Source organism: Lutra lutra, chromosome 4 (assembly GCF_902655055.1).
Source record: "Lutra lutra chromosome 4, mLutLut1.2, whole genome shotgun sequence".
In the NCBI taxonomy this organism is placed as follows: Eukaryota; Metazoa; Chordata; class Mammalia; order Carnivora; family Mustelidae; genus Lutra; species Lutra lutra.
The window spans coordinates 132,559,547-132,585,043 of record NC_062281.1 but is presented as its reverse complement, the minus strand read 5'-3'; the positions used below and the strand labels follow the sequence as shown (position 1 = coordinate 132,585,043).

At 41.3% G+C, this 25,497-nt stretch overlaps 1 protein-coding gene across 3 annotated transcripts in view; it reads left to right on the top strand.

Moving 5' to 3' along the window:
• AK5 (adenylate kinase 5) overlaps positions 1–25,497 on the top strand; it is a 248,707-nt gene that overhangs the window by 129,740 nt on the left and 93,470 nt on the right. For all 3 annotated transcript variants that reach the window (XM_047726753.1, XM_047726752.1, XM_047726754.1), the window contains exons 7-8: positions 1,847–1,937; positions 10,776–10,852. In XM_047726753.1, the coding sequence (XP_047582709.1) occupies positions 1,847–1,937; positions 10,776–10,852 (168 nt within the window). The remainder of the gene's footprint in view (positions 1–1,846; positions 1,938–10,775; positions 10,853–25,497) is intronic.

The window sequence follows — 25,497 nt, the reverse complement described above, 5'->3', positions numbered from 1 at the left end:
TAAAAATGTTTGTTCTTCCAATCCACGAGCATGGAATGTTTTTCCATTTCTTTGGGTCTTTAATTGCTTTCCTCGGTGTTTTACGGTTTTCAGAGTACAGATCTTTTACCTCTTTGGTTAGGTTTATTCCTAGGTATCTTATGGCTCTTGATGCAATGTAAATGGGATCAGTTCCTTGATTCTCTTTCTGCTGCTTCATTATTGGTGTATACAAATGCAACAGATTTCTGCACGTTGCTGTTGTATCCTACAACTTTACTGAATTTGTATATCAGCAATTTTTTGGTCAGCCCAACAAGTCTTAAGACCAAAATCTGAAAAGATCAAGTTGTTTCCAAGTAACTAAACTGCATTCCAGAACAAAGCTCAAGAATATTTATAGGAATACAAAAATATCTAACACCCAACACAGTCAAAATGCGTGGCATCCAATAAAAACTACCAAACATGCAAAGAAACACCAGATGTTAGAATTAGCCACGGATGTTAAAAGTTATAATTGTAGGGGTGCCTGGGTGGCTCAGTGGGTTAAGCCCCTGCCTTTGGCTCAGGTCCTGATCTCAGGGTCCTGGGATGGAGCCCAGCATCGGGCTCTCTGCTCAGCAGGGAGTCTGCTTCCCCCTGTCTCTGCCTGCCTCTCTGCCTACTTGTGACCTCTCTCTGTCAAATAAATAAATAAAATCTTTTTAAAAAGTTATAATTGTATTTCAGATATTTAAAACCTTAGGGACATAGATTTTTTTTAAGATGCAAGTCAAACATCTAGAGATGAAAACTATAATATCTGAGCTGAAAGATACCCAGGATGAGATTAACAGTGTATCCATATAGTAAAATACCACTCAGCAATGAAAAGGGATGAATGACAGATGTGATTTTGATGAATCTCAGAATAACTGGACTGAGTGAACGAATGCAGACAAACAAGATTGCATGCTGTGTAAATCCTTTTACATGAAATTCTAGAGGATGCAAAATAATGTATAGTTATAGAAATGTAGGATCAATGATTACCAGGTAGGGGGGCAAGAGGAAGGAATTCATTTCCAAAGGGCACAAGGACACTTTTGAGGGTGATAGTTATGTTTGCTGTTTTTATTTATGTTGATTTCACAGGTATACAGACATAGATGTCAAAACTTACCAATTTGTACGCTTTAAATATATATGGCTTATTGTATGTTGAATTCAGCAAAGCTTTAGTTTTTAAAGACTAAAGAGATATGCGTGTATTTAAAAAGACACTGCCCAACTCGGGACATAGAGGACTCATAAATAAAACCACATTCTTAAATATTTAAATTTTTGTAAATTTTAAAGAATGGTTTAATGTTTACATCTGTAATTTTTATTACATCTAAGTCTATAGTGTCTACGGACTGCATCTATTGTATAGTATCTACAGCATCTAAAATAGTAACTGAAGCTTGGTTTGAGGGCTATTTCGTTTTTTAGCAGTACACTGGAAAATGTCCCCCCTTATTTTCCCCCATATTTTCATGGTTCTTTTCATTAAAAATAAAAACCCTAAGAGCTAGGAAGCACAAGGTCAATTTCAATTATCATTTTTTCCAACACTTTACTTTACATATTAAGAAAACTCTACACATTTTTCTTAAGCATAAGTGAGTGACTGTACACTTACTCCCAATACCCTTCTCCGTCTGATATGTGGTCTCGGCTGAAAAATCTCTGAGGGTCTGCTTATGACTCAAGGGCTTTAATTCAGTTCCTGTTGACCTGCTTCATTAGAGACACAGTGCTGTGATGCCTGCTCATTCTATTTGGGAATGAACTAATTTATGTCTTCTCTTGTTCTCAACTTGTCTGTCCCGACTGTGCCCAGTTTGACGCTGACCGAGACGAGGATGAGGTGTTCTATGACATCAGCATGGCAGTTGACAGCAAGTTATTTCCAAACAAAGAAGCTGCGGCAGGTAAGTCACTGTGTCCTTCGGGCCACCGTATGGCCTGACCACCTGCCAAGTGTCTGGAGCTTTGTAGTAATATCGGAGCACAGCAATCTGCTGTAAGACTTTAAGGATGACGCTATCCTCAGAGCTTTATACTTTCTGGTTTAAAAATAAAGGTACAAAACAAAGTAGAAAAGAAGGACTCTCCATCTGGCCCTTATAGTTAATGGGGTTTTTTTTAAATTTTTTTTTATTTGACAGATATCACAAGTAGGCAGAGAGGCAGGCAGAGAGAGAGAGGAGGAAGCAGGCTCCCTACTGAGCAGAGAGCCCAATGTGGGGCTCGATCCCAGGACTCTGGGATCATGACCCGAGCTGAAGGCAGAGGCTTTAACCCACTGAGCCACCCAGGCACCCCATAGTTAATGTTTTCCCTCCAGTCATTGCACATGTAAATTAGCAGGCGGACCCAGTGTAACATAGGACGTCTGTTACTATAATTGAAAGAAACGAATCTAGCCCATTCTTTGTGCAACAATTAAAAGTTACAGTTCCTCCCGGACTCCTTAACTGTACTTGTGTCTACCACGCCCACTTGGGAAAAGCTTCCCCTTCTGTCAGAGAGCTACTCCTATCCCAGCCCACAGCTCCCGTGTTGGCTCTGCACCTTCTCTTCCTAAGCGCTCACACCTAGAAGTTGGACATTGTGACAGTGCGGGGATATCACACTCCCTTCTGTAGGCAGTACTCACAGTTCTGTCCTTGACCCTTTTCTCACTCTCTTTGACTATCTGACTCTATTCAACTCATTGTTCCTCATGATCTCAACTATCAGCTGCATGCGGTTGACTCTCAAACCTTCATCCCAATCCTGACCTTTCTTCTTAGTAATGGCGTCAGTGGGTAAGGACCAAAAGAGTTCTGGGCTGTAAGGAAAAAGATTAAACACTTAAAATGTTCAACCATATTTGATTTGAAGCACCCTAAGAGTAGCTTCAAAGAAAGGCAGAATAAAAAGAAAGGCAAGGATGTAGTCTTTCTGGGCAGCCCCACTGAGAACAGATAATAATGTACACTCACTTGCCTGGTTGTCCAGTGATAGTTACAATAAGATGGCCTACAGCTAGGAAAGAAGGAATACTGAGAAGCTTGTATGATCATATAAACCAGAGTCCTGCTGCTCTGGAAGATGCTATAACACCTGGGCTTTGTAGGTCAATCCTTTATTTAGAACATTTATTTAGACATCTACCAACAAATATCTAATTGTTAGGTGTCCTCAGTTTGCCCACACAGTGGAGTAGAGGAGCTGATTTAAGCTAGCCCTTGTATTTTTTTTCTAATTTTTTAAAAATGTTAATTCCAGTATAGTTAACATACACAGTGTGATATTAGTATCAGTGTACAATAAAGGGGTTCAGTCATTCCATACGTGACTCAGTGCTCACCATGGTAAGTATATTCTTAATCCCCTTCACCTCTTTCACCCATCCCCCACCCACCTCCTGTCGAGTCACCTTCAGTTTGTTCTCTAGGGTTAAGGGTCTGTTTCTTGGTTTGTCTCTCTTTTTTTTCCTTTGTTCATTTGTTTTCTTTCTTAAATTCCACATGTGAGTGAAACCGTATGGTATTTGTCTTTCTCTAACCGACTCATTTCAGTCAGCATTACACCCTCTAGATCCATCCATGTTGCTGCAAATGGCAAGATTTCATTCCCTTTTTATGGCTGTATATATTCCATTGTACATATATACCACATCTTTTTTTTTTTAAACAGACTTTTTTTTTTTTTTTTTTTTTAAGATCCCATTCATTTATTTGACAGAGAGAGAGAGACACAGCGAGAGAACGAACACAAGCAAGGGGAATAAGAGAGGGAGAAGCAAGCTTCCCGCCAAGCAGGGAGCCCATGCGGGGCTCTATCCCAGGATCCTGGGATCATGACCTGAGCTGAAGGCAGACGCTCAACGACTGAGCCACCCAGGCGCCCAGTGTTTTTGTATTCTTTGGGTAAATACTCAGTAGAGGAATTACTGGATGATATGGTAGTTCTATTTTCAATTCTTTGAGGAACCTCCATGCTGTTTTCCTCAGTGGCTGCGTCCATTTGCATTCCCACCGACAGTGGAAGGGTTCCTTTTTCTCCATATCCTTAAAGCTGCCTTCTTTAGAACACTTGACCCTCTACTTCGTGGCTCTCAAATGGCATTTCTCCAAGGCAGCCTTATCCTGTAGCCACGCAGCAGCGCTAGCCTCCGTGCTCGTGGGCAAACTGCGTGCGGCAGGTGCGGGATCCTCGGTGTGCTCAGACCCTGCCCCGTAGCGGAGGTTTCCGGGGACCTCGTCTTTCTTCTCTATACCTCCAGACTTTTGAACAGCGGAGTCGGCTCACAGTCTCAGCTCCCACGAGCTCCCCTCCACGCCTCAGACGCCTGAAAGCGAAGTCCTGTCCCAGCCTTAAAATAAGCCTGGTCTATCTATAACAGCCCTTGGTTGAGGGAGTGAGGGGCGGGGGGGTGGGGGGGGACTGTGGTAAACCAGAAACACGCGGTGCTGCCCCTACAGGAGGCAGCCCCTTGGAAGCCCCATGCTATGGTTGCCATTAAGGAACGGGCCAATGGTTGCTGGATCTTTCTCTGTTTCAACAGAAAACAGAGCCTGCGTCTGTAGGTGAAATCCTCAGGCTTGTAAATGCTGCTGACTCACCCAGTCAAACAAGCCAGGTCCGTGGCCCCTGCTCTGTGAATTGCCAGCCCCCAGGTTTTGTCCCTCAACTTTTCCCTTCTATCTGGTCCCTTTTTGCAGAATCTCAGCCACCCCACAACTCCCACATCACCTCATGGCTTTCCATTCTTCTTTTAAACTTTTTAAATAAAAATTGATCATGGGGGCGCCTGGGTGGCTCAGTGGGTTAAGCCTCTGCCTTCGGCTCAGGCAGGTCGTGATCTCAGGGTCCTGGGATCCAGCCCCCAATCGGGCTCTCTGCTCAGCAGGGAGCCTGCTTCCTCCTCTCTCTCTGCCTGCCTCTCTGCCTACTTGTGATCCCTGTCAAATAAATAAATAAATAAATAAATAAATAAATAAATAAATAATCTTTAAAAAAATTTGATCATGATGATCTGGCATGCATATACATAATGAAATTACTACAGTTAAGCTAAGTAGTATATCTTCTCTTCATCTAGTCACCATTTTTCTGTATTTAATGAGAGCACCAGAAATATATTCTCTTAGCAAATTTCCAGTACTTTTTTTTTTTAGATTTTATTTATTTATTTGACAGAGAAAGAGGGAATATAAGCAGGGGGAGTGGGCAGAGGGAGAATCAGGCTTCCCTCGAAGCAGGGAGCCCAACGCCAGGCTTGATCCCAGAACCCTGGGATAATGACCTGAGCTGAAGGCAGCTGCTTAACGACTGAGCCACCTAGGTGCCCCAAATTTCCAGTACTTAAGACAATGTTATTAACTATAGTCATCAGGCTATACATTACATCCCTAGATTTACTCATCCCACGTAATGCAACTTTGTATCCTTTGGCCAACATCTTCCGGTTTCCCCCACCCCCATGCCTTGATAACCATTGCTCTACTCTCTGCTTCGTGAATTTGTTTTTAGACCCCACCCTATCAGTGAGGTCATGCAGTTTTTCTCTCTTAAGGGAGCCAGGCAAAAATGTCCCTATCCTCACGGCCCATGCCAATCATCATTCCTCCGGAACACCTTGGGAGTGCAGTCCCTGTTCTTTATCCCCATTGCACTTGTCAGGGCTTTGTTATTCTTTGCCAGTCTTTGACCTCATCCCTGGTCTCTTACCTCATCCCTAGCCTCTCCCATCCGTTAGGAATTCTGTTGCTTTCATGGGCTCCTCATCTAATGCAGCTCTGACTACTGCCTCCCCAACAAAACGAAACAAAGCAAAACCTTCAATGACTTCCCTGCAGGCTGAGCCCCAGTGTCCTTAGCATGACAGAAATACCCTTAGCTTTGCTGCAGTGGTCCTCCTCCTGCCCCAGCATCACCTGCCCCTACCCCTGAAACCCCAACCGGCTTCCTCCAGCTCCAAGAATGTCTCAGGCACATTCCTGCCTCTGGCCATTTGCACAAGTTACTTGGTATCCCTGCCCCCGCGTGCATCCTCTCTACTCTCTCACTGCCTAGACCCTCGTTCAGCCGGCGAGATCCTATTTTGTATCTTAGTTTAAACATGATTTTCCTCAGGAGGCATTCTCAGCCTCCCTCCCAGACTAGATTAGACTCCAGCACAGTTCCCTTACTTTTCCTTCAGGGTGTTTATCACACTTGTGATCATATAATCCGGTATAGGACTGTTTGTTAAAAATCTATTTCCTTTATTAGAGTGCAAGACTTTATGAAGATGGAGAATATATGTGTGTGTGTTTGATACGCAGTGTGAATCTCATTGGAAACACCACAGAAGTCCCCTTTCACCCAGCTGGTCACCTCAGCTGAGCCACTTGTCTGAGTATGTGGACTCATAGCCTCTCCTCCTCTCTTCCGGTCTCTTTGACCTCTCTCTTTTCCTCCCTCCCCCTCCCCTGTCATGGAGTAACTGGAAAATCACTCCTGCCGGCTTGCCCCAAACAGTTCCAACTCCATATCCCTTGAGAAGCTCACCTTCTAGTCCCAAATACCTTCCAGATATTTTTTCAAAGAAATGCAATGCTCTTCAAAGGAATTCTAATGTAAACTTCAGTAACAATTTCCATGCTTGTTGGAATAAGAGCTGGGCTCTCCATGCCTGACTCCTGAGGCACGTAGAAGAATTTCAGGTTTGTGGAGTGAATGGAGAAGATCAAGAACTGCAAAAGCAAAATGTCTATGTCCTTCTATTCTTTTTTCAGTCATCCAGCATGTATGTATGTATCAAATGCATAGAATTTCTAAGTTTTGTTCTTAAATTTAGAGATCTAAATTAAATTTAGGTGAAATACAATGCCACCTAAAGTTGCTTACAGTGGAGCCGAAGAGACAGGACAAGGGAGAGCCTGCCTTGGGGCCGGCGAGTGGGGGGCACCGATGATGTGTTAGAGGGGCTTTATCTACAGCTCCCCTTCGCTGCCCAAGAAGCTCTGCCTTGCAGGAGTGCCCTCGATTTGGGACTCAAAATGGGAGGAGCACCTTCCTTAAACTTCAGAATAAAGATCCACGAGAAGGAGAAAAGTCTGTTACATTGTCCCAGAAGGCAATATGGTTAGCTTTCCAGTACCTCTTAGGCCAATTTGTATCATCTTCCCACTTAAATTTAGGGAGACAACCTGAAAATAATCTTTCCGAAGATGATCCTACATCCGAAATGGGGGATGCTGTATGCTCCTTGCGGGATTCTATTTCAGCTCTGTATCTACAGAAAGAATATTTTGAAATCTGAAAGAAGTTGAGAAATTCAAAATAGGGGGAAGTGAAAGCTGTACTATCACTTTCACAAAATGCCCTAAATTTGCTGTCCCCGTTGAGTTACGAGATCATTGCAGGTGTTTTATACATTAAATGGTTCAATGAAAGAAGGCAAAAATGTGTACATATATCTACATTTACCTCCTTCTTCTGTATGTCAAACCTTAGACTATTATTAAAGGTCCCATTTTCAGCAAACCCAGCAATCAATGCTAAAAGAACATGAAAGCTATTCAGTCACTATCTGAGCCGATAATGACAGCCATTGTCTAGTGCTTCCTATGATTTATTAGTACCATTGCCAGGGGCAACAACGTGTCAAGAAATTCCATCCTTTAATGATACAATAAAATTTCTGTTAAAAACATTTTGTTAGGAAAGCCAATCTCTTCTTTGTAAGCACAAGTTTTGTTTTTTGTTTTTGTTTTTGTTTTGTTTTTAAAGATTTTATTTACTTATTTGACAGACAAGTATGCAGAGAGGCAGGCAGAGACAGAGAGAGGAGGAAGCAGGCTCCTCCTGAGCAGAGAGCCCGACGCGGGGCTCGATCCCAGGACCCTGGGACCACGACCTGAGCCGAAGGCAGAGGCTTTAACCCACTGAGCCACCCAGGTGCCCCAGCACAAGTTTTTTTTTAAAAAAAGGTTTTTCCCCCCCTTTAAACAAAGATCTCTTCATTCAACCATCGCTGGAGATAGTTTTCTAACACTCTTATTCCAGTTTAAATATTAACATGTAATTATCTGTTAACCAGGTTGTTTAAGAGCTCTTCAAAATTTGTACTTTTTTAAAACAACTGAAAGAACAGTTTCTAATTAAATAAAATAAGTAGGACACAGAAACTAAAAGAGGCTGTATGTTTAATAAGCCTTTGTGTTCAGATCACATTGCTCGTTCCACATGAATCACTCCAAATACCACCGAGACGAGGGTATCATTTGGACTCCAAGTACCTATCACCACTCCTATGAGTCCACAGTGGGTAATATCCATATTATGGAAACAAAAAAAGGTTTATTGATATAGACAGTGTTGCTGTCTATATCAGCCACTCAGAAAGGAGCATCAGTTGTCCCAGACTGGAGTGGCACTCCTTGATTCCACTTCTGGTTCTCCCATGTTCACAGCCACCTGGTGACATGCCTCATCACCACCCATCCACTGTTACTCATTTTCTGAGAATGTGGAAGAGACGGCAGACTCCACCAAGTCCCGTCCCATACTGTGTTGAGCGATCATATTCGTAAAGCTGTTTGGATTGTCCCTGCTGAAACTTCGGAGTAGGCAGGATATGTTGGGAGCTATGACTTCTGTCTTGGATCTCACTTTCTGTAGGACCTAGCCCAAGTTATTTGACTTCTGCAAAGCTCATCTTCTTCTTTTCTAAAATGGGAGGGTGGTATTCTATGAAATACTGGTCCTAAAACTTCCATGATCCTATAATGGAAAAATGCACGTTTACTTCTGACATCTTGACTGCCCCAAAATATATAAGTGCAAACTGATCCAAAATGGGCTTCAAGACAATCAAATATTTTGGCTCTCGGATACACCTTATAAAATTTCTTATTTAAAAGATAGCAAAAGCACAAAGAAAAATTGCATACAATGGCATTACTTTGTAAAATTATACATAAAATTTAAGTTTCCATATGACCCCTCTAGTCTTACTTTGTTAATAGCATGTGGTGCATTGTCTTGCCCACTCCTTTCTGGCAACCACCTTATTAGCAATGGACTTGGCAAGGGCTGCTCTCACAGCAGATGTGATGTGATGGCATCACCCACAGCTGTGCTCTGCACACCTATGGCAACTCCACAGTTACTTACTTTCCAAAATTCTTAATGGGTCAAGTATCTTTGTTCTGAAAATCTTTTTTTTTTTTTTTAAGATCTTATTTATTTATTTGAGAGAGAGGATGAGAGAGAGCATGAGAAGGGAGAAAGTCAGAGGGAGGAGCAGACTCCCTGCTGAGGTGGGAGCCCGATGCAGGACTCGATCCCCGGAACACCTGAGCAGAAGGCAGTGGCTTAACCAACTGAGTCACCCAGGCGCCCCTCCACTCTGAAAAATCTAATTGTCCTTTAAAAAAAGGGTAAAGATACACAAAAACAAGGTTGTTACTGCTAAGTACTTAGACAGTATGACAATGGGCAAGTCCTTAGTTGATTTGAGAAACAGTGGGGGTAATCAGGAGTGGGGGGAAAAAAAAAAAAAAACAGGAGAAGAGATGAGGAAAGACTGTGTTGAGGACAAACCTTGAAACTCTCTTTGGAAGAAAAGATGAAAGCGGCCTCTCTGGGAGAGCTCTATCTGAAAAGCCATGTGAGATGCTTGATGTTTTGAATGTTCAGTAAACATCAGTCAGTGTGTCTTCTGACCAAGAATTATTTGCAAGGTCAGGTCTACAATGAAATGTGGAGTGGTTTGTTTCTTCACAAGGACATACAGCATTTTATGGGCAGCACTGAATTCTGTCTTTCCGGCTAGTTAGGTGATATGTATTTCCTGGGGGGAAAGAGTCATTAAAGAGGATGATAAATCAGTTGTGCTTCAGGAGCCCCATTATGAAAATTACCAGTTTAAGTTTGAGCCTTGAGGATTAGTGGGTAAGCAAATTAATGTAACCTGTAGTACCTAGGATAAGGGAAAACTCCCTATTAATAACTTCAGTTAACCTGACGTTTCTCATCGTCAGAGACTAAGGTGACCCAAAGCCTGGAGGAAAAACTTGTCAGGTTTTCATGGAAGGAGCAAACTCAGCCCCACTTATTTCTGGAACTTCCCTGCTCTTCTCCCACTCTACAATTTGCTCATGGTGTTCTCTCTATCTCCTTTACACACCCTTAAACCACTTCCCCTGCTGGACCATCCTTACTCACCCTCAAAATTCAGGCTCATAGATTTATTCCTTGTGGTTAGTTCTTACTTCCATCATCACCTCCATTTCTAGTTGGAATTAGAAGCTCTTTTTTTTTTTTAAGATTTTGTTTAATTATTTGGCAGATAGAGATCACAAGTAGCCAGAAAGGCAGGCAGAGAGAGAGAGAGAGCAGGGAAGCAGGCTCTCTGCTGAGCAGAGAATCTGATGCGGGGCTGGATTCCAGGACCCTGAGATCATGACCTAAGCTGAAGGCAGAGGTTTAACCCACTGAGCCACCCAGGCGCCCCAACTTAGAAGCTCTTTATTTTGGTTTCTGAACCTTACTGTTGACAAATCAGTCTCCTCCACGGGACTGTCTTCTCCTTAAGGCAGGAAACAGTGTCTAGAATATCTGTATTTCTATCTAGGAGCCCAAACATGGTGCCCAGCAGAGGAGAAGAGTCTAAAAATGTTGGTGAATTTAATGTAACCATAAGAAGATATGGAAACCTAGTGGGAGATAGTTTTCTATAGAAATATACACAGACAGCCTTCATCAGGTCATCTTTTCTTTCATCTTAGGTTCGAGTGACCTTGATCCTTCAATGATGTTGGACACTGGAGAGACCATTGATACAGGCTCTGACTATGAAGATCAGGTAACTAAAGTCTAAAAATATCTCTCTATTGAAATGTTTTTAATTTTAAACTTTGTGTTTTATGAAAATTAGAATTATAAATCATTTTTGAGGTGTTTACAGGTAACAGCATATTCCATGATAAATCATACTAACCTACAGCTTCAGCCCCCTACCCCTTCCTACCCCTACCCCCTACCCCATAGTTTCAAAACAGCAATTAATTAAGGAAAGGTTTGTGGTTTGAGTTACATGAGAAGAAAGTGAGGTTATGTGAGGTTCTCTAATGCAAGACTTTGCCTCTCTCGATCCCTTTCCAATCAGAACCTAACAGTATTTACTGAGTACTAGCTACAGGCTCTGGATTCTGCTTTTCTATTTCTAACCTTTGAAAAGGACTAATGACCAACAACAACACAGCCAAGAAGTCAAATACATTTTCTATTTTAATAAAACCAGAGAAATTTATCTGGGTCATTTTCCTCTCAGCGGAAGAACTCTCCCTCCTGCTGTATTTTAATAATCCAAAATAGTTGGAAAATGATCTAACTCCCTAATTAGGCTTTTTGTTTAAAAAGTGGGTAATGTCTGAAACTTCCTTCTACTGCTCATCTGCTTCTACTACTCCTCTGCGATAGCTAAAGTCGAGTGAGCATGAGGGTTTTTCCCCCCATCTTCAACGTATATATGCCACGAATAAAGCAGATAGATCTAACCAGTATCCAAATGTAATGGCTGGCTATGCATTTCATATATTCATATTCAGAAGCTATTTTCAAGGGACATCTTGGTGGCTCAGTCAGTTAAGCATCTGCCTTCAGCTCAGGTCATGATCTAGGGTCCTGGGATGGTCCCGTGTAGGGCTATGCGCTGTTTGAGGAGTTTGCTTCTTCCTCTCCCTCTGCCCCTCTACCCCGCTGGTGGTCTCTCACGTGCACGCGCTCTCACTCTCTCTCTCTCTCTTCTCAAATAAATACTAAAATCTTTAAAAAAAAAGAAGCCATTTTCATGAGCATTAGGTTCTTTCTTTTATATTAAATAGCAAAGAGAAAATATTGACAAGTGATATAATAGGTACTGTGTATTTATATTTTTAGCATTTATTAATACTTAATACATACCGAACATCGTGCCAAGTTTTATTCTCTCACTAATCCCTTACAACAGCTCTAGGAAATAGGAATTATTATCTTTATTTTATAGATAAGAAAATAAAGGCTCAAAGAGTAATTTGCCCACAGTTAAAAGTAGTTTCACAGTGGGGAATGAACTTAGGGCACATTTCCTCACATCTGCGCCATACTGCCTCCTAACTCAGCCTCCAAGGACAGGCCACTCAGTGATAGATTTTAAGAACCTTTTCAGTTGCTTATTCCCAAGACCCTAGCAGAGGCAAATTCCAAACATCACTACTGAAGGGGAGCTCATGATCCAAAATTACAGGCTGCATAAAGACATGAACCATTACCAGATAACCAGCTGATTCAAAAAATGGAAGGTTTCACACCCCAAGAACTAGAGCGAACAAGAAAGTCTGAAAGAAATTCCAATATAGAAATACTTAAAATATTCAAGTAGATAAAAGGAAGATAAACCATGAAACAAGTACAGAAAAGAATGGGAAGGAAGAGGCAAGAAGGAAAAGGAAAGAAATAGAAATTCTAGGCACAAAAAAATACTGTCATTGAAATAAAAATTCCATTAACAGTTGGAATAGCAGACTAGACACAGCTGAAGAAACTAAATGACAGAACTGAGGAAATTGCCTTAGAATAAACCAGAAAGCTAAACAGTTGTCAAATATAAGAAACAATTCAGGAGTCACTGAGGATAGACTGATTGGGCCAACATACTCGAAAAAGAGTTCCAGGAGGAAATGGAGGAGGGATGGAGCAGAGGCTCCCTTTTATTTATTCTTTGATTCATTTTTTTATTTTAACAGATAATAGTTGAGAATTTTGCAGAGATGAGAAACAACACAGGTCCCCAGATTAAAGGAGCACATCCAGTTCTGAGCAGGATAAAAACCAACGAAAACAAAACTCTTCCCTATTCTTTTTTTCATTTAGTCATTTAACAAATACTAATTTATCCCCTACTGTATGCCAGATACTGTGTAGGTACTTGAAATGTGTAATTGTAAAAAATAGGCAAGAAGCTTACATTCTAGTGGAGAAGACAGATACTAAACAATCAACGTGATAAATAAGTAAATTCTCTAGATGTCAGAAGTGGTGAGTCCTACAAGAAAAGGAAAAGTAGAATAAGGTAAGAGGATTAGGAGTGCTGGGGTTGGGATAGTATTAAATAGGATGGCCTCATTGAAGAGGGACGACCTGGCAGGGACTTGGCATATAATGTGAAACTTAGAACACTGAAGACAAAAATAAAATATCAAAAGTCAAAAGGCATTACCTATAAAGGAACAACAGTTTTGGTGACAGCAGAGTAAAAAAAGGCAAGAGCTTGCATTTCTCGAGCACCTGTTATAAGCCAAACACTGTGTGTTATGGTTTACGTGCATTGCTGCTAATCCTTCCAAAAACTCAAGAAGGTAGCTCCATGTAGAGGACACAGAAGCTCACAGAAGTTAAGACGCCTCCCAAGACAGACCAGCTAGTAAGCTGGGGAGTGAGGAGACAGAGTTTGATCGGCTTGGCACCAAAATCTAGTTTCTCCTTTTACCATTCACAGTAAAGCCTCTATCTGGGTCGCTGATGATCTATTGCCAATTCCAGTTAGCACTTCTCAGTTATCTTTCTGGACCTCTCCTGCATTTTGTTCCCCAAACTTTTACCATAAAGTGTTGTGTGGTAAATACCTTAGGCTGTGTGAGCCGTAGGCCTCTGTAGGGATTGTTGAGCAAAGGGCAGCCATAACCCTATGGAAACAGAGGCGTACGGCTGGGTGCCAGTAACGCTTTATGTATTGATACTGAAACTTGAAACCCACATAGTTCTCATGGGATTTATCTCAACTATTTAAAAACATAAAACCCATTTTAAACCAAAAGGCTGTACCCAAACAGGCAGTGTGGTGGATTTGACCTGCAGGCCATAGTTTGCTGACCCCAGTTGTAAACCATCCTCCCAGCCTCCCATTCTTGACATTCTCCTTTCCCTTAGACTCTCGCCTCTCTAAATTATTTATTCTGCTCTAAATACTGCACATTCATTACCTCATTTTATCCTCAATTATAGGAAATAGATATTATTATAATATTGTTATAGTTTATTAAAATATATTTTACTGAAATATATTTTGTCATTTATTCTATTATTATCATATAATTTTATTATATTATATAATATATAATTATTTTATTTATAATATAAATTTTATTGATTTATATTATTATATTTGTGATATAAATTTTATTTATATATTTCATATAATATATAATATATAAAAATAACTTTTATATTTATTTATGGTTATTTTATAATTATAATTATATAGTTATTATGTTGTCGTATAATAATATATTATTATTATATTCCTTTCCAATAAGGAAACTGAGATACAGAGAAATTAAGCAGTTTATTCAAAGTTACACAGCTGGCAAGAGGTAAAGACAGAATTCAGACACAGCCATCTGACTCCAGAGCCAGGACCAGCACAGACAGGCTGGGGTCTGCCATAGTAATAAATAAAACTCCAAATCTGAGCACTTGCCTTCCAGAGGTTCCTCTATATGAACCTCCAAAAGGGATCATGGATCTTTTGGAAGATGGACCTACTCTTAATTGCGTGTTATGTCCTTCCGAATTTGGTAGGCAGCCGCAATCCCCGGCCCTCCCCACACACAGGGAGGCTGGCAAAAGGAGCTTGCTTAGACATCCAGGAATGCAGGGATGAATTTGGTGAGCACTGAGTCAGCCTCAGCCACGTATCTCTTGCCTGCTCTGTGTTCACTCTCCCGGCACTCCTCCTACTTGTCAATCCACTGGTTCTTGGTGTCCTTGCTAAACTGCTCTCTGCTGGTCCCTTCTTTAAATGTGAATGTTTCCCGGCATCTGGGGCCCCTTCAATCCTCACTGAACATGTTCTCCTTTAAAAAGCTCAACCACAGCCACGATCTACTCCGCTCAGGGCACCCAGGTGAGTTCCCATCGCGTATGTCTGCCTGCTAAACAGCACTGCTTGGATTTCCCATGTGCCTCTCAAACTCAACACGTCCAGACCCAAAATCCCCATCCTCCCCCACAAAATCTGCTTGTCCTTCTGTTTTCCCTATTTCTGTTAATGATACCTCCAGCCTGCCAGCTGCTCAAGCCAGAGACAGGATGTCTTCATAGTCTGCTTCCTTTCTCTCCCACCCTACATCAGTTTGATCAAGAAGCCAGTCAGTTCTCCTGTGCCACTGCCACAGCCCTGGTTGGCACCCTTAGCCTTCCTCCCTGGGATCACAGGGATAGTCTCCTAACAAGTCTCCGTGCCCCAGCCTCCTCACCCCTCATAATGGTCTTGTTGAAAAGCAAAGCCAGTCATGGGATCCTGCTTCTTAAACACTTTTTGTGCCCCGGCTACATTAATACATCTTCAATTCCCCCAAGTGGATTGTGATTTACACAGTCCCTTTTCTCCGTGTGGAAGCTTCCCCAACCATATCATGCCTATCCCAGATAACCACACTCACGCACCATCAAGGCCATCCTTCTTCTCAAGGAAGTCTTTATCTTGTTATGTGTTCAGTTCACCTTCTCGGGGGGCCCAGGACACCCTATGTTGTAATATTCTCTGGCATTGCAGGGATTGTGTTCTGTTCTAGTTGTCCTCAATGCCTGCCACACAGCCTGACATGCAGCATATCCCCAATATCAGTCCACTTTTAAAAGCCCATAAAATGACTTCAGTTCTTCTTCTGAATATGTAATTTTTGATAACTTGTTAACTCATGCTAATAACTCTTCTGAGCCTGGGTTTCCTCTTCTAGAAAATGGTGGTGATAACCTCACTTGGAAGTACTGTTGGGAGAGGTACACAGGGTAGGGGACCTTGTACAGAACAAATGCTCCATAAATGTAAACCCTTCTTTCCCCTCCCCCAAACCCAGGTTGGACTGAACTTTTCAGACATCACTGCCTTTATGTGTTTGACAGAGGCCCCCACGTCCTCAGCTAAGGGAATGCTAATTGAGCATTTCTGCTTTTCATTCTGGCATGTAGGAGCATAATCATAATCCGTGTTTCCTAACACATAAAAAGCTGAATAGACTGAAAATTCAACAGTTCTTAGATCTCTCAGAGACTCATGAGGTCACAAGGCAAACCAATGTACCAAAAATTGGAGAGACAGACAGGTAGAGTCAAAAAAAAAAAAAAAAAAATCAAAAGAGTAGAAACCCACAAGCAAGAACCTCACCAGGACCAATGCCAGGGTAGGAAAACCTAACTGTAATTGACAAATTACGGGAGGCTCAGTGTGGGCAGGTGTAAGAGTTAAAAACCCCAGGGGGAGCCAATCATAAGGGTCCCCACACTTTCGTGAGTTTTATCTCCAGGAGCTCTACCAGGTCCTCAGAGTGAATATCAGAGAAAAATCATTTAGTGCTTCTGGCAAGGGGGAAAGGGGGGAAAGGAACCACTTTGAAATACACCAGAGCCCTCTTTTCTTAATAAGTCCTGCTCCCAGGAGAAACTATTTTATTAGAACCTAACTTGCTGGGATTTTATCAGAACCTACCCTACCTGGGAGAACAAAAATACCTAACTCCGGCCCCCACCCCCTAACTATCCTGTCCCACCTAAACCTAAGATACACTGGTGAAGTTCATAGTCCAGGGGCTCACCAAAAGACTGAGACCTAATCATAGGACTCTATGTATTTCACAGAATGTTTCCTTTGCCCCCTCACCTTATCATTACATTACTAAAAGTTTATATATTTCAGTTTCTTTTATGTAGTACATCATGTCCACCTTTCAACAAAAATTTACAAGGCATACTAGAAGACAGAACACATTTGAAAAGCATGAGAACAAGAGTAATAAATGGCAAGTTACTGGACTTGTCAGAACAGGATTTTTTCTAAAAAATATGATGAATATGTTGAGGGCTTAAGTGGAAAAAGCAGACAACATACAAGAATGGATAATATGCAAGGTGATGTAAGCAGAGAGATGGAAATCCTAAGAAATGCCAAAAAGAAATGCCAGAGATCAAAAACACTATAACAGAAATGAAAAATGCCTTTGATAGGCTCATTAGTAAGCTGGACATGGCTAAGGAAGAAATATCTGAACTTGAGGATATGACAATAAAAACTTCCAAAACCGAAAGGTACAGAGATAGAAGACAGAAAACAAAACAAAAACAAACAAAAACCCAGAACATTCGAGAACTATGAGACAATTACAAAAGATGAAATATATAAATATATTCAAACTGCAAAAAAAAAAACAAAGATAAAGAAAAGTCTTGAAAAAATCATGAGAAAAAATACACCTTACTTATAGAGAAGCAAAGATAAGAAAGACATTCAACTTCTCAGAAAATATGCAAGAAAGAAAGAGAGTAGAGTAAAATACTTAATGTGTAAAGGGAAAAAAAATGTTTAAACCTGGAATTCTGTATCCTACAAAATTATGCTTCAAAAGTGAAAGAGCAAAAGACTTCCTCAAACAAAATTTGAGGGAGTTTGTTGCCAGTAGACCTGCCTTGCAAAAAATGTTAAAAGAAATTCTCTGAAGGGAAGGGAAGTGATTTAGATTAGGAATTGGCATCTACATAATAAAGAAAGGAAAACTATTAGAGAATGAATAAATGAAGGTAAAATGAAAACTTTTATTTTTCTTATTCTCAGTTGATCTAACAATAGTTTGTTCAAAATAATAATAGCAATGATGTGTTCAATTATGCATGCTTATGTGTAAGTGAAATGAATGACAGCAATGATACAAGGCATGGCAGGAAGAATTGAGAATATTTTGTTATTATAAGCCATTCTCACTGTCCACTTATTTGAAAGTTGACTTGGGTTCTTTTAAATGTATATTGCAAACTCTAGGGCAGCCACTAAAAAGTTTAAAAAGAAGTATAATTGATATTCTAAGAAAGGAGAGAAAATAGAATCATTTAAAACCTCAATTAAATGACTTAAAGCTCAGTTAAAGCCATGAAGGCAGAAAAGGATTGGAAGCCAAAAATAGAAACAAAGAAAATGGGCAATAAATAGAAAACAGTAACAAATGTGGAGGTATTAATCCAACTGTATCAACAAACACTTTAAATGTCAGCGATCACGGGACGCCTGGCCGTCTCCATCAGAGCATGCAACTCTTTATCTTGGGATCAGGAGCTCAAGCCCCACGTTGGGTGTAAAGATTACTAAAAAAAATAAATGAACAAATAAACAGAAATGTCAGCGATCTAAAAATACCAAGTAAAAGACAGGGATTTTCAGAGTGGTTCAAAAAATGAGACCCAAATACATGTTGTCTACAAGAAACCTACTTAAGTATAAAGTCACTTGTAAAGTAATGTAAACAGATGGAGAAAAATGCACCATGCTACCCCTAACCCCTAAACAAGAGCAGCTATATGAATTTCAGACAGAGCAAACTTAAGACCAAAGAAATTTATCAGGGATAAAGAAGAGCATTATATAACAAGAGAGGCATCAGTATTCAAGAAGACGTAATAATCCTTAATGGATATGCACTGAACAACCGATTGGGTCCAGGCTCACTGTCTGCCCAAGTCCTTGATCCCACTGCTTCCACCTCTCTAGGACCTTGATCCATTAACGGATATGGCTCCATCTTTCTCAAGGCTCTCATCCTCAAAGTATCTTTCTTTTTCTCTAACAACCCAACATCTCTACTTTGAAGAAAGGAGCGGTCAACAGCACCAAGTGTCATGGGAAGTCCAAGTGTGATACTGTCTTTTTTCTCCATTTTCCCTCAAAACCAAACTGGGTAAAAACAAAGTCAGTTCCTCTGCTCCATGACTTTACCTCCCAATCTACCCTGGAAACCAGTTTCTGCCTACCCTGTTTCTCTAAGAGACTATCAAAAATCATCTCATTACTGCCAAGTCAGTAGGTCATTTACAATGTATGAAATCCAACACACTGATGACACTATATGCTTTCTTAAAACTTTTGGATCCCTTGGCTTATGCCACTTCTATGGCCTCATTTTTTTTTGTCTCCTCCCCTCATTATGGTCTGTGATATGAGAGGAGCCTGGAGAGTGGTCTTTGTAGAGCAGTTATGTGTTTTGACTTGATTCTAAGACCCATGGGAAGCCTTGAAGAGTTGTTTTGTTTTGTTTATGGCAGGAGTATATGGGGGAGCAGGACTTAACATAATTACATTTTTTTTAATTGCTCTTGGGGCGCCTGGGTGGCTCAGTTGGTGAAGAGTCTGCTTTTGGCTTGGGTCATGATCTCAGGGTAATGGCATCAAGCCCCGTATTGGACTCCCTGCTCAGTGGGAAGCCTGTTTCTCCCTCTGCCTGTCACTCCCCCTACTTGTATGCATTCTCTCTCTCTCTCTCTCTGTAAAATGAATAAATAAATAATCTTTTAAAAAAATTAAAAAAGATTACTCTTGCTGCAATGTAAAGAACACATTGAAGGAAGGCAAGCATGGGTCTAGGGCGGATCCAGTGGTCCTGAAAAGAGACAACAGATAGTACCTTGCACCGGAGTGGTGGAAGAGACGGACAGAAAGGGATTTATTTGAGAGGTACTTGTGAGGTAAAATCAACAGAGCTTCATATTAAAATGGATATGGGAGCCAACAGGGAGTGAACTTTGGAAAAAATGCTTGGGTTTCTAACTTGTACAGCTGGGTAGATGGTAGTGGCATTCACTGAGAAAGAGCACTAAGAAAACACCAGTTCTGAAAGGAAAGAGCATGAGTGTAATTTTAGACATGTGAGTTCAAAATGCCTTAATGTATCCAAGTAGAGAATTCAAGTGAACAATTGAATATACAAATCTGGTGCTCAGAGGAAAGATCTGCACTAGAAATAGATTATTTGTGAGCTTCTGAATATAGGTAGAATGTGAAGCTGCATATGGAGAGGGTACTTAAAGAGAACAGATTTGAGAAGAGACGAGGGTGTACCACTGAGCAATGAGGACATTTAAGGACCAGGTAGAGAGGAAGATGGGGCAGGAAAAAAGATGTCAAAAGAGCTGTTAGAGAGACAGGAGGAAAGTCAGCGGAATGCAGTGTTCCAAAAACCAAACAAAACAGTATTTCAAGAAGCAGAGAGGGTCAGATGTTGATGAGACGATCAAGAGGGAGAATGGAAAATGGCCATTGTATATAGAAACATGGAGGAAACTGTTGACCTTACAAAGCACTGCTGGGGAAGTTGTTCTTTGTTAGTTTGTAATAGAAGTCAACTGAACATGTTTAAAAGCTCACAGGAAGGATCCACTCGTTAGGGAGAAGGAAAATATACAAGACAGAAGGTTCCTTTGAATGCAGGAGGACTGGGCTCTGAGGTCAGGTGTGTAATGTGGGAAGTTAATATGTTTCTGTCAGATGTCTTGCAGAGGCAGACCCATCTGTTGAGAGACACTGAGATCTGAAGCAAGTAGAAGGTTGCCTTGTAGAATCCAGTGGAGAGAGAACTAAGGAAACACAGCAGAACTGGCAAGCAGTCAGGGAGTCCATTTGACGTTAGTGCCTAGAAATTTATCTTGACTGATCTATCCTTATCCCTTTTTTTTTCCTTTCCATTCATTTAGCAAATGTTTATTGGGTACCACATTGGTGCTAGACACTCTTCTAGATGCTAATGATACAGAGTGCTGTGGAACTCCCATGGGGCACAGAGAGTTGGAGTTGTACCCAATGTGCACTGCAAGCAGAGAGAGCACAGCATCAGCCCTCGTGGGCCCAGGACAAGAAGGAAAGTGGGCAGAAGACAGTCAGGGGGCAAAGTCCAGAAGAACTGGCAGTACCTATGACTTCTTTAAAAATATAACACTATGTCACAAATATGAGCTAACTCTTTATTAAAAAGAATATTTTATCCTGCAATCCTGGCAATCCTGCAAGGATTTCAAATCCTCCTCCTCCTTCTTCCTTGAGCTCTTCTCTAATAATAAAAGTAAACATTCATTTCTTGCCTGCCCCACTGAACACCAGGAGCACTTGAGGCTTATACCCCTCCGTCTTAGCACTTGATTATATTTAATCTCGTATTTCATTACAGACTGTCTCCTGTCAGTCCTTGATGGTCTCCTATGCACAACCGTTATGAAAAAGAACACAGACCTTGGAGGCAGTCAGACCTGGTTTAGAGCCAATGTCGCATGTATAGAGGTCCAAGTTACTTAATCTCTTCAAGCCTGAGTTTCTTCACCTATAAAAATGGATGTAATTCCTTACAGGCTATTTAGATTAAACAAGGGGCACCTGGGTGGCTTAGTTGGTTAAAGGTTCAACTCTTGATTTCCACTCAGGTCATGATCTCTGGGTCATGGGATCGAGCCCTGGCTTCATTTTCTGTTTGAGATTCTTTCCCTTTCCCTCTACCTCCCCTTCTACTCCTCTCCGCACTCACTCTCTCTCTCTCTCTCTCTCTAAAATAATACATAAAATCTTTAAAAGAATAGGTTAAATGAGAATCTATGGAAAGATGCCTGGCACCGTAAACCATGCTTTTCTTTCTTTCCTTCTCAGAAAGGAGGACCCTATGATGTAATTGTTCTGTGCCTACTCTCCTGTGACAGGGACACCGTCAGAATCAAAATAGACTTAATGAGTAAAATCATAATGCCACATTCCCCGGCCAGAACAGATAACAGGGTGTGTGTGTGTGTGTGTGTGTGTGTGTGTGTGTGTGTGTACTGAATTTCCATAGTGATATTTACCTTCTAAATCAAGAACAACTACATTGAGCCAAAGCATGTGTTGGTTGGTATTTATAAGGCTAATTCAAACACTGGCATTCCCAAATCAGTATAGTTGAGTAACAAGGCAGTTTTCATAATTTGGGCACTTATTAACTTGTAGCCGCCATGCTGAGTCCTGTTCTAACGTGCAGATCAGGCTTTTGTGGCAAGTCCTACAAAGGCCCAGCTGAAGCTAGAAAAAAAGAATGGCCAGTTTTCCCTCTCAGCTCTGCAGTAAGTACTTGTTCTTGGTAGCGAAAACTGTTGGTGGCCCACTGAAATGATAAAAGCAGAGACATTGGAGAGGAACCAAGATCAGAAAGTTGTAAATCTAGCTTTTCCCAAGCACCGACACAGAAATACCTGCTGTGGGTTGAGGTCGCCAGCGCTCCATGGCTGTCTTCATGGGCCATAGGGAGCTGAAGCTAATTGATTCTGGAAGAAGAAAGACTAGTCCCATTTGTAAATGTCATAAGTTAATCAGAATATATTTCCACTATTCTTGACCCTTGACAGAGTCAGGGATGTCCTTCGTATTTTCAGTGTAGACATTAAATATTCAACAGCAATATTATATCACGTAGGTTGCCAATTTGGGCTGGAGTTCAATAGATTTCCACACTCTGAAGATGTAAAGTAAATGCCTTATCACTATGAACGTCTAGCGTGCCTCATCACAGGACTATGCGACAAATCTTTGCAGAAGGTAATGAGAACTGATAGAATTCCTCATTCCAAGGCAGGAGAATATGCTCCCGAGGTAAAAACATATGAAAGGCTCATCAGTAGAGACTGATTGCTTTCCTCTTTTCAAAAACCCTATTATTCTTGTCAGACAGGTTTGGTCATTAATCTCACAAGCTCCTGTGACATCCTATTAGCTGGAGTAATCTTGAATACCTTGTCATTTTGAAGACACAATGAAAATATTTGTGCTAACACAATAGTATCCCTGCCTAATAAAGGGATGGAAATAAGAACTATGTATGACCTCTCACCTGATGTGCCTCGGAGCCTCAAAAACAGAAAACTGTCATTAATGGGAAACAAAACAAGCTTCTCAGATTACGGTGTACTTACAGAAGTAGGGGTGGGGAGAGAGTGCAAAACGCTGAGAACCTGACCTGAAAGCAGAGGCTTGCACAGACTTCAATGAAAGTGGCATGGAGCGATGGGATGAGGGTGCTCTTTGGTCTTTGGAGTTGGTTACCAAGCAGCAGTATTACCATCACCCACTTACTGATGATCTTCCTCTTTCTATGGGGTGTTGGGTCACAGTGTATATCCGTATATCAGTTTTCCTAGGGAATCCCTCTTTTTATTTGGGATGGTGGCTGTGGCTCCAGCACGTGAAGACCCCAAGCTTGGAGTCCTGAATGGGTCTGAGTTCTGGTTCTGCCACTTCGTGGCTTGGTGATTTTGGCACATCGGCTTACTACTCTGAGCCTCAGTTTGCAAATCTATAAAATGAAGACAATAATGTGAAGATAAAACAGCTGATTTCTATCAAGGCATTCTATCAAATGGAAAACACTGTAGATGCAGTTTTGCAGACATGATTATTAACTGTACATTTCTCATGTCCTCTTTTGAATGTAGAGAGAAAACACATTAAGGAACAATATTACCACTTAGTTTTTAAAGGACCCCAAGAAAAGACTAAAATAGTAAAAACAAAGAATGTGTTTGGGATTCCAATAACATTCTAGAAGTTTGGGGCAGACTTCCCCAACTTCGAACTGCACTTACTGCTATTTTCAGCATAACTCTTGTCACGTGGGTTATGGCTTTCTGTGTACGTGTCTTTCTCCTCTAGTAGATGAAACCCTCGGACACAGAGAATGTCTACTTTATTATAATTCAGTTCTTTGCATAATGCTTGACACGATATAGGAGGGTAATCAGACATACTTTCTCCATAAATAGAATGAAGAATTTCATAGGGCGGTACAAGGAGGAAATCTGACATTCTTACACGGTGACCAAAGACCGGGGAATAAAACAAATGTACGTGGGGATGATGATGAAAACATTGGTTTGTTTTGTTTTGTTTTAAAGATTTTATTTCTTTATTTGACAGACAGAGATCACAAGTAGGGAGAGAGGCAGGCAGAGAGAGAGGAGGAAGCAGGCTCCCTGCTGAGCAGAGAGCAGGTCGCGGGGCTCGATCCCAGAACCCCGGGATCATGACTTGAGCCATGACTCTGAGGCAGAGGCTTTAACCCACTGAGCCACCCAGGCGCCCCGAAAACGTTGTTTTAATCTATGTTTTCGAAGGAGGGTAGCCAGGATGCTGAGAGGTCCAAAAGCAATCATGCAAGAAGTGGTTGAAGGATCTGGAAATATCTATGCGGAGAAGTGCATTCTCCTAAAAGCACGATGACTGAGCCAGCTCTTGTTGGTCTGTCCAGTCTGTGTTGGGCGGTGCTTGTGGTCTTGTGCCCATCTCTCTTCCTGATGCCTTGCACAGCACCTGAGTGATACTTAGTAGAGAACTGTTCAGTGAAGGAATTCCATTACCCATAAGGGACTATGTCATTTTAAAAGAGGGAGATAGATTTTACCCTGCAAGAGAGGATTGAGCCCTAGAAACAGCAATGACAAAGCGGTGGGATTCAGATCAGTGTATAAACAATTTTCTAACTAGTGTTAGGGTCCAGCTGAATATCTCACTGAGGATATTCAAATTCAGGATAACCATTCCTCATGGATGCTTTTCAAAACTGATCTGTACTGGTGTGGAGTAGGGGGAGATTACATGCCTCCTAAGGTCCTTCCTACCTCTGAGTCTCTTTGTGTACACATAAGCCAAGGGGTGTGAGTGTGTGTATGTGTGGGTGTAAAAACATCAACTCCCCCTACTATCATCCCAGAAATATGTAAATATTGTCCCCACTAGCCTGCTCCAGGGCCTGAGGTCCCATCACCAGGGAGCTGAAGGGAGAGAGGAAACTTGATGCTGTGTCATTAAAATGTCTCACTGCATTTTCCATCATGAACTTATTTAATCAAATGTAACCAACCACAGATGAATAAAATTGTCATCATTTTAGAACATTGTTAATTGTGTAGTCCTTTTCAGCTTTAAATTCAGACCAGTAAAAGTCATGGTATTATCAAATATCAAAAACCATAGGAGTGTTCTTTAAAAACATAACCCCGTTAGGAGTGGAAATGTATTAAGTTCCTGTCAGTCATGGATCCTGAAGTGTGAAGGAATGCCTCATCGTCAGCCAGAGGGGGTGCTGTCCAGCGTTACAACCAGTGGTGCACAGTAGTTAAAACCATAGGCTGAGGGGTCGGACTGCCTGGGTTGGAGTTCTATTTCTGCTAGTTACTCATCGTGCAGCCTTGAATTTCTTTGTGTTAGAGTTTCCTCACTTGCAAAATAGCAGTTTGGAGAGGGCTAGCTGAGATAAAATAACAGTGCACTCAGAACAGTAATAATACCTAAAACTAGTAAGTACCTGCTCCAAATCTGACATAATGCTAAGCATTATTTGAGTATCCTAACAACCGCACCTCCGGCCCCAAGTTTCAGTTGAGACAGAGGTATTAAGTGACTTGGCCCAGGTCACCCAGCTAGAGAGTGGCAGAGCTCTCACACCTAGCTCCACTGAGTCCACTGCCGAAACCCATGCTCCTGACCTCCTCAGCCTCCTTGCTGAGAATGTTGTTTGCCAGCCTTGCATCTGTGTGGGATTTTCAGGGTAGGAACCGAGGAGGAGGAGTAATAATAATAATATAATAATAATAGCTACAGTTTCTGGAGTGCTTTCTATGTTTCAGGCACTATTCAAAGCACTT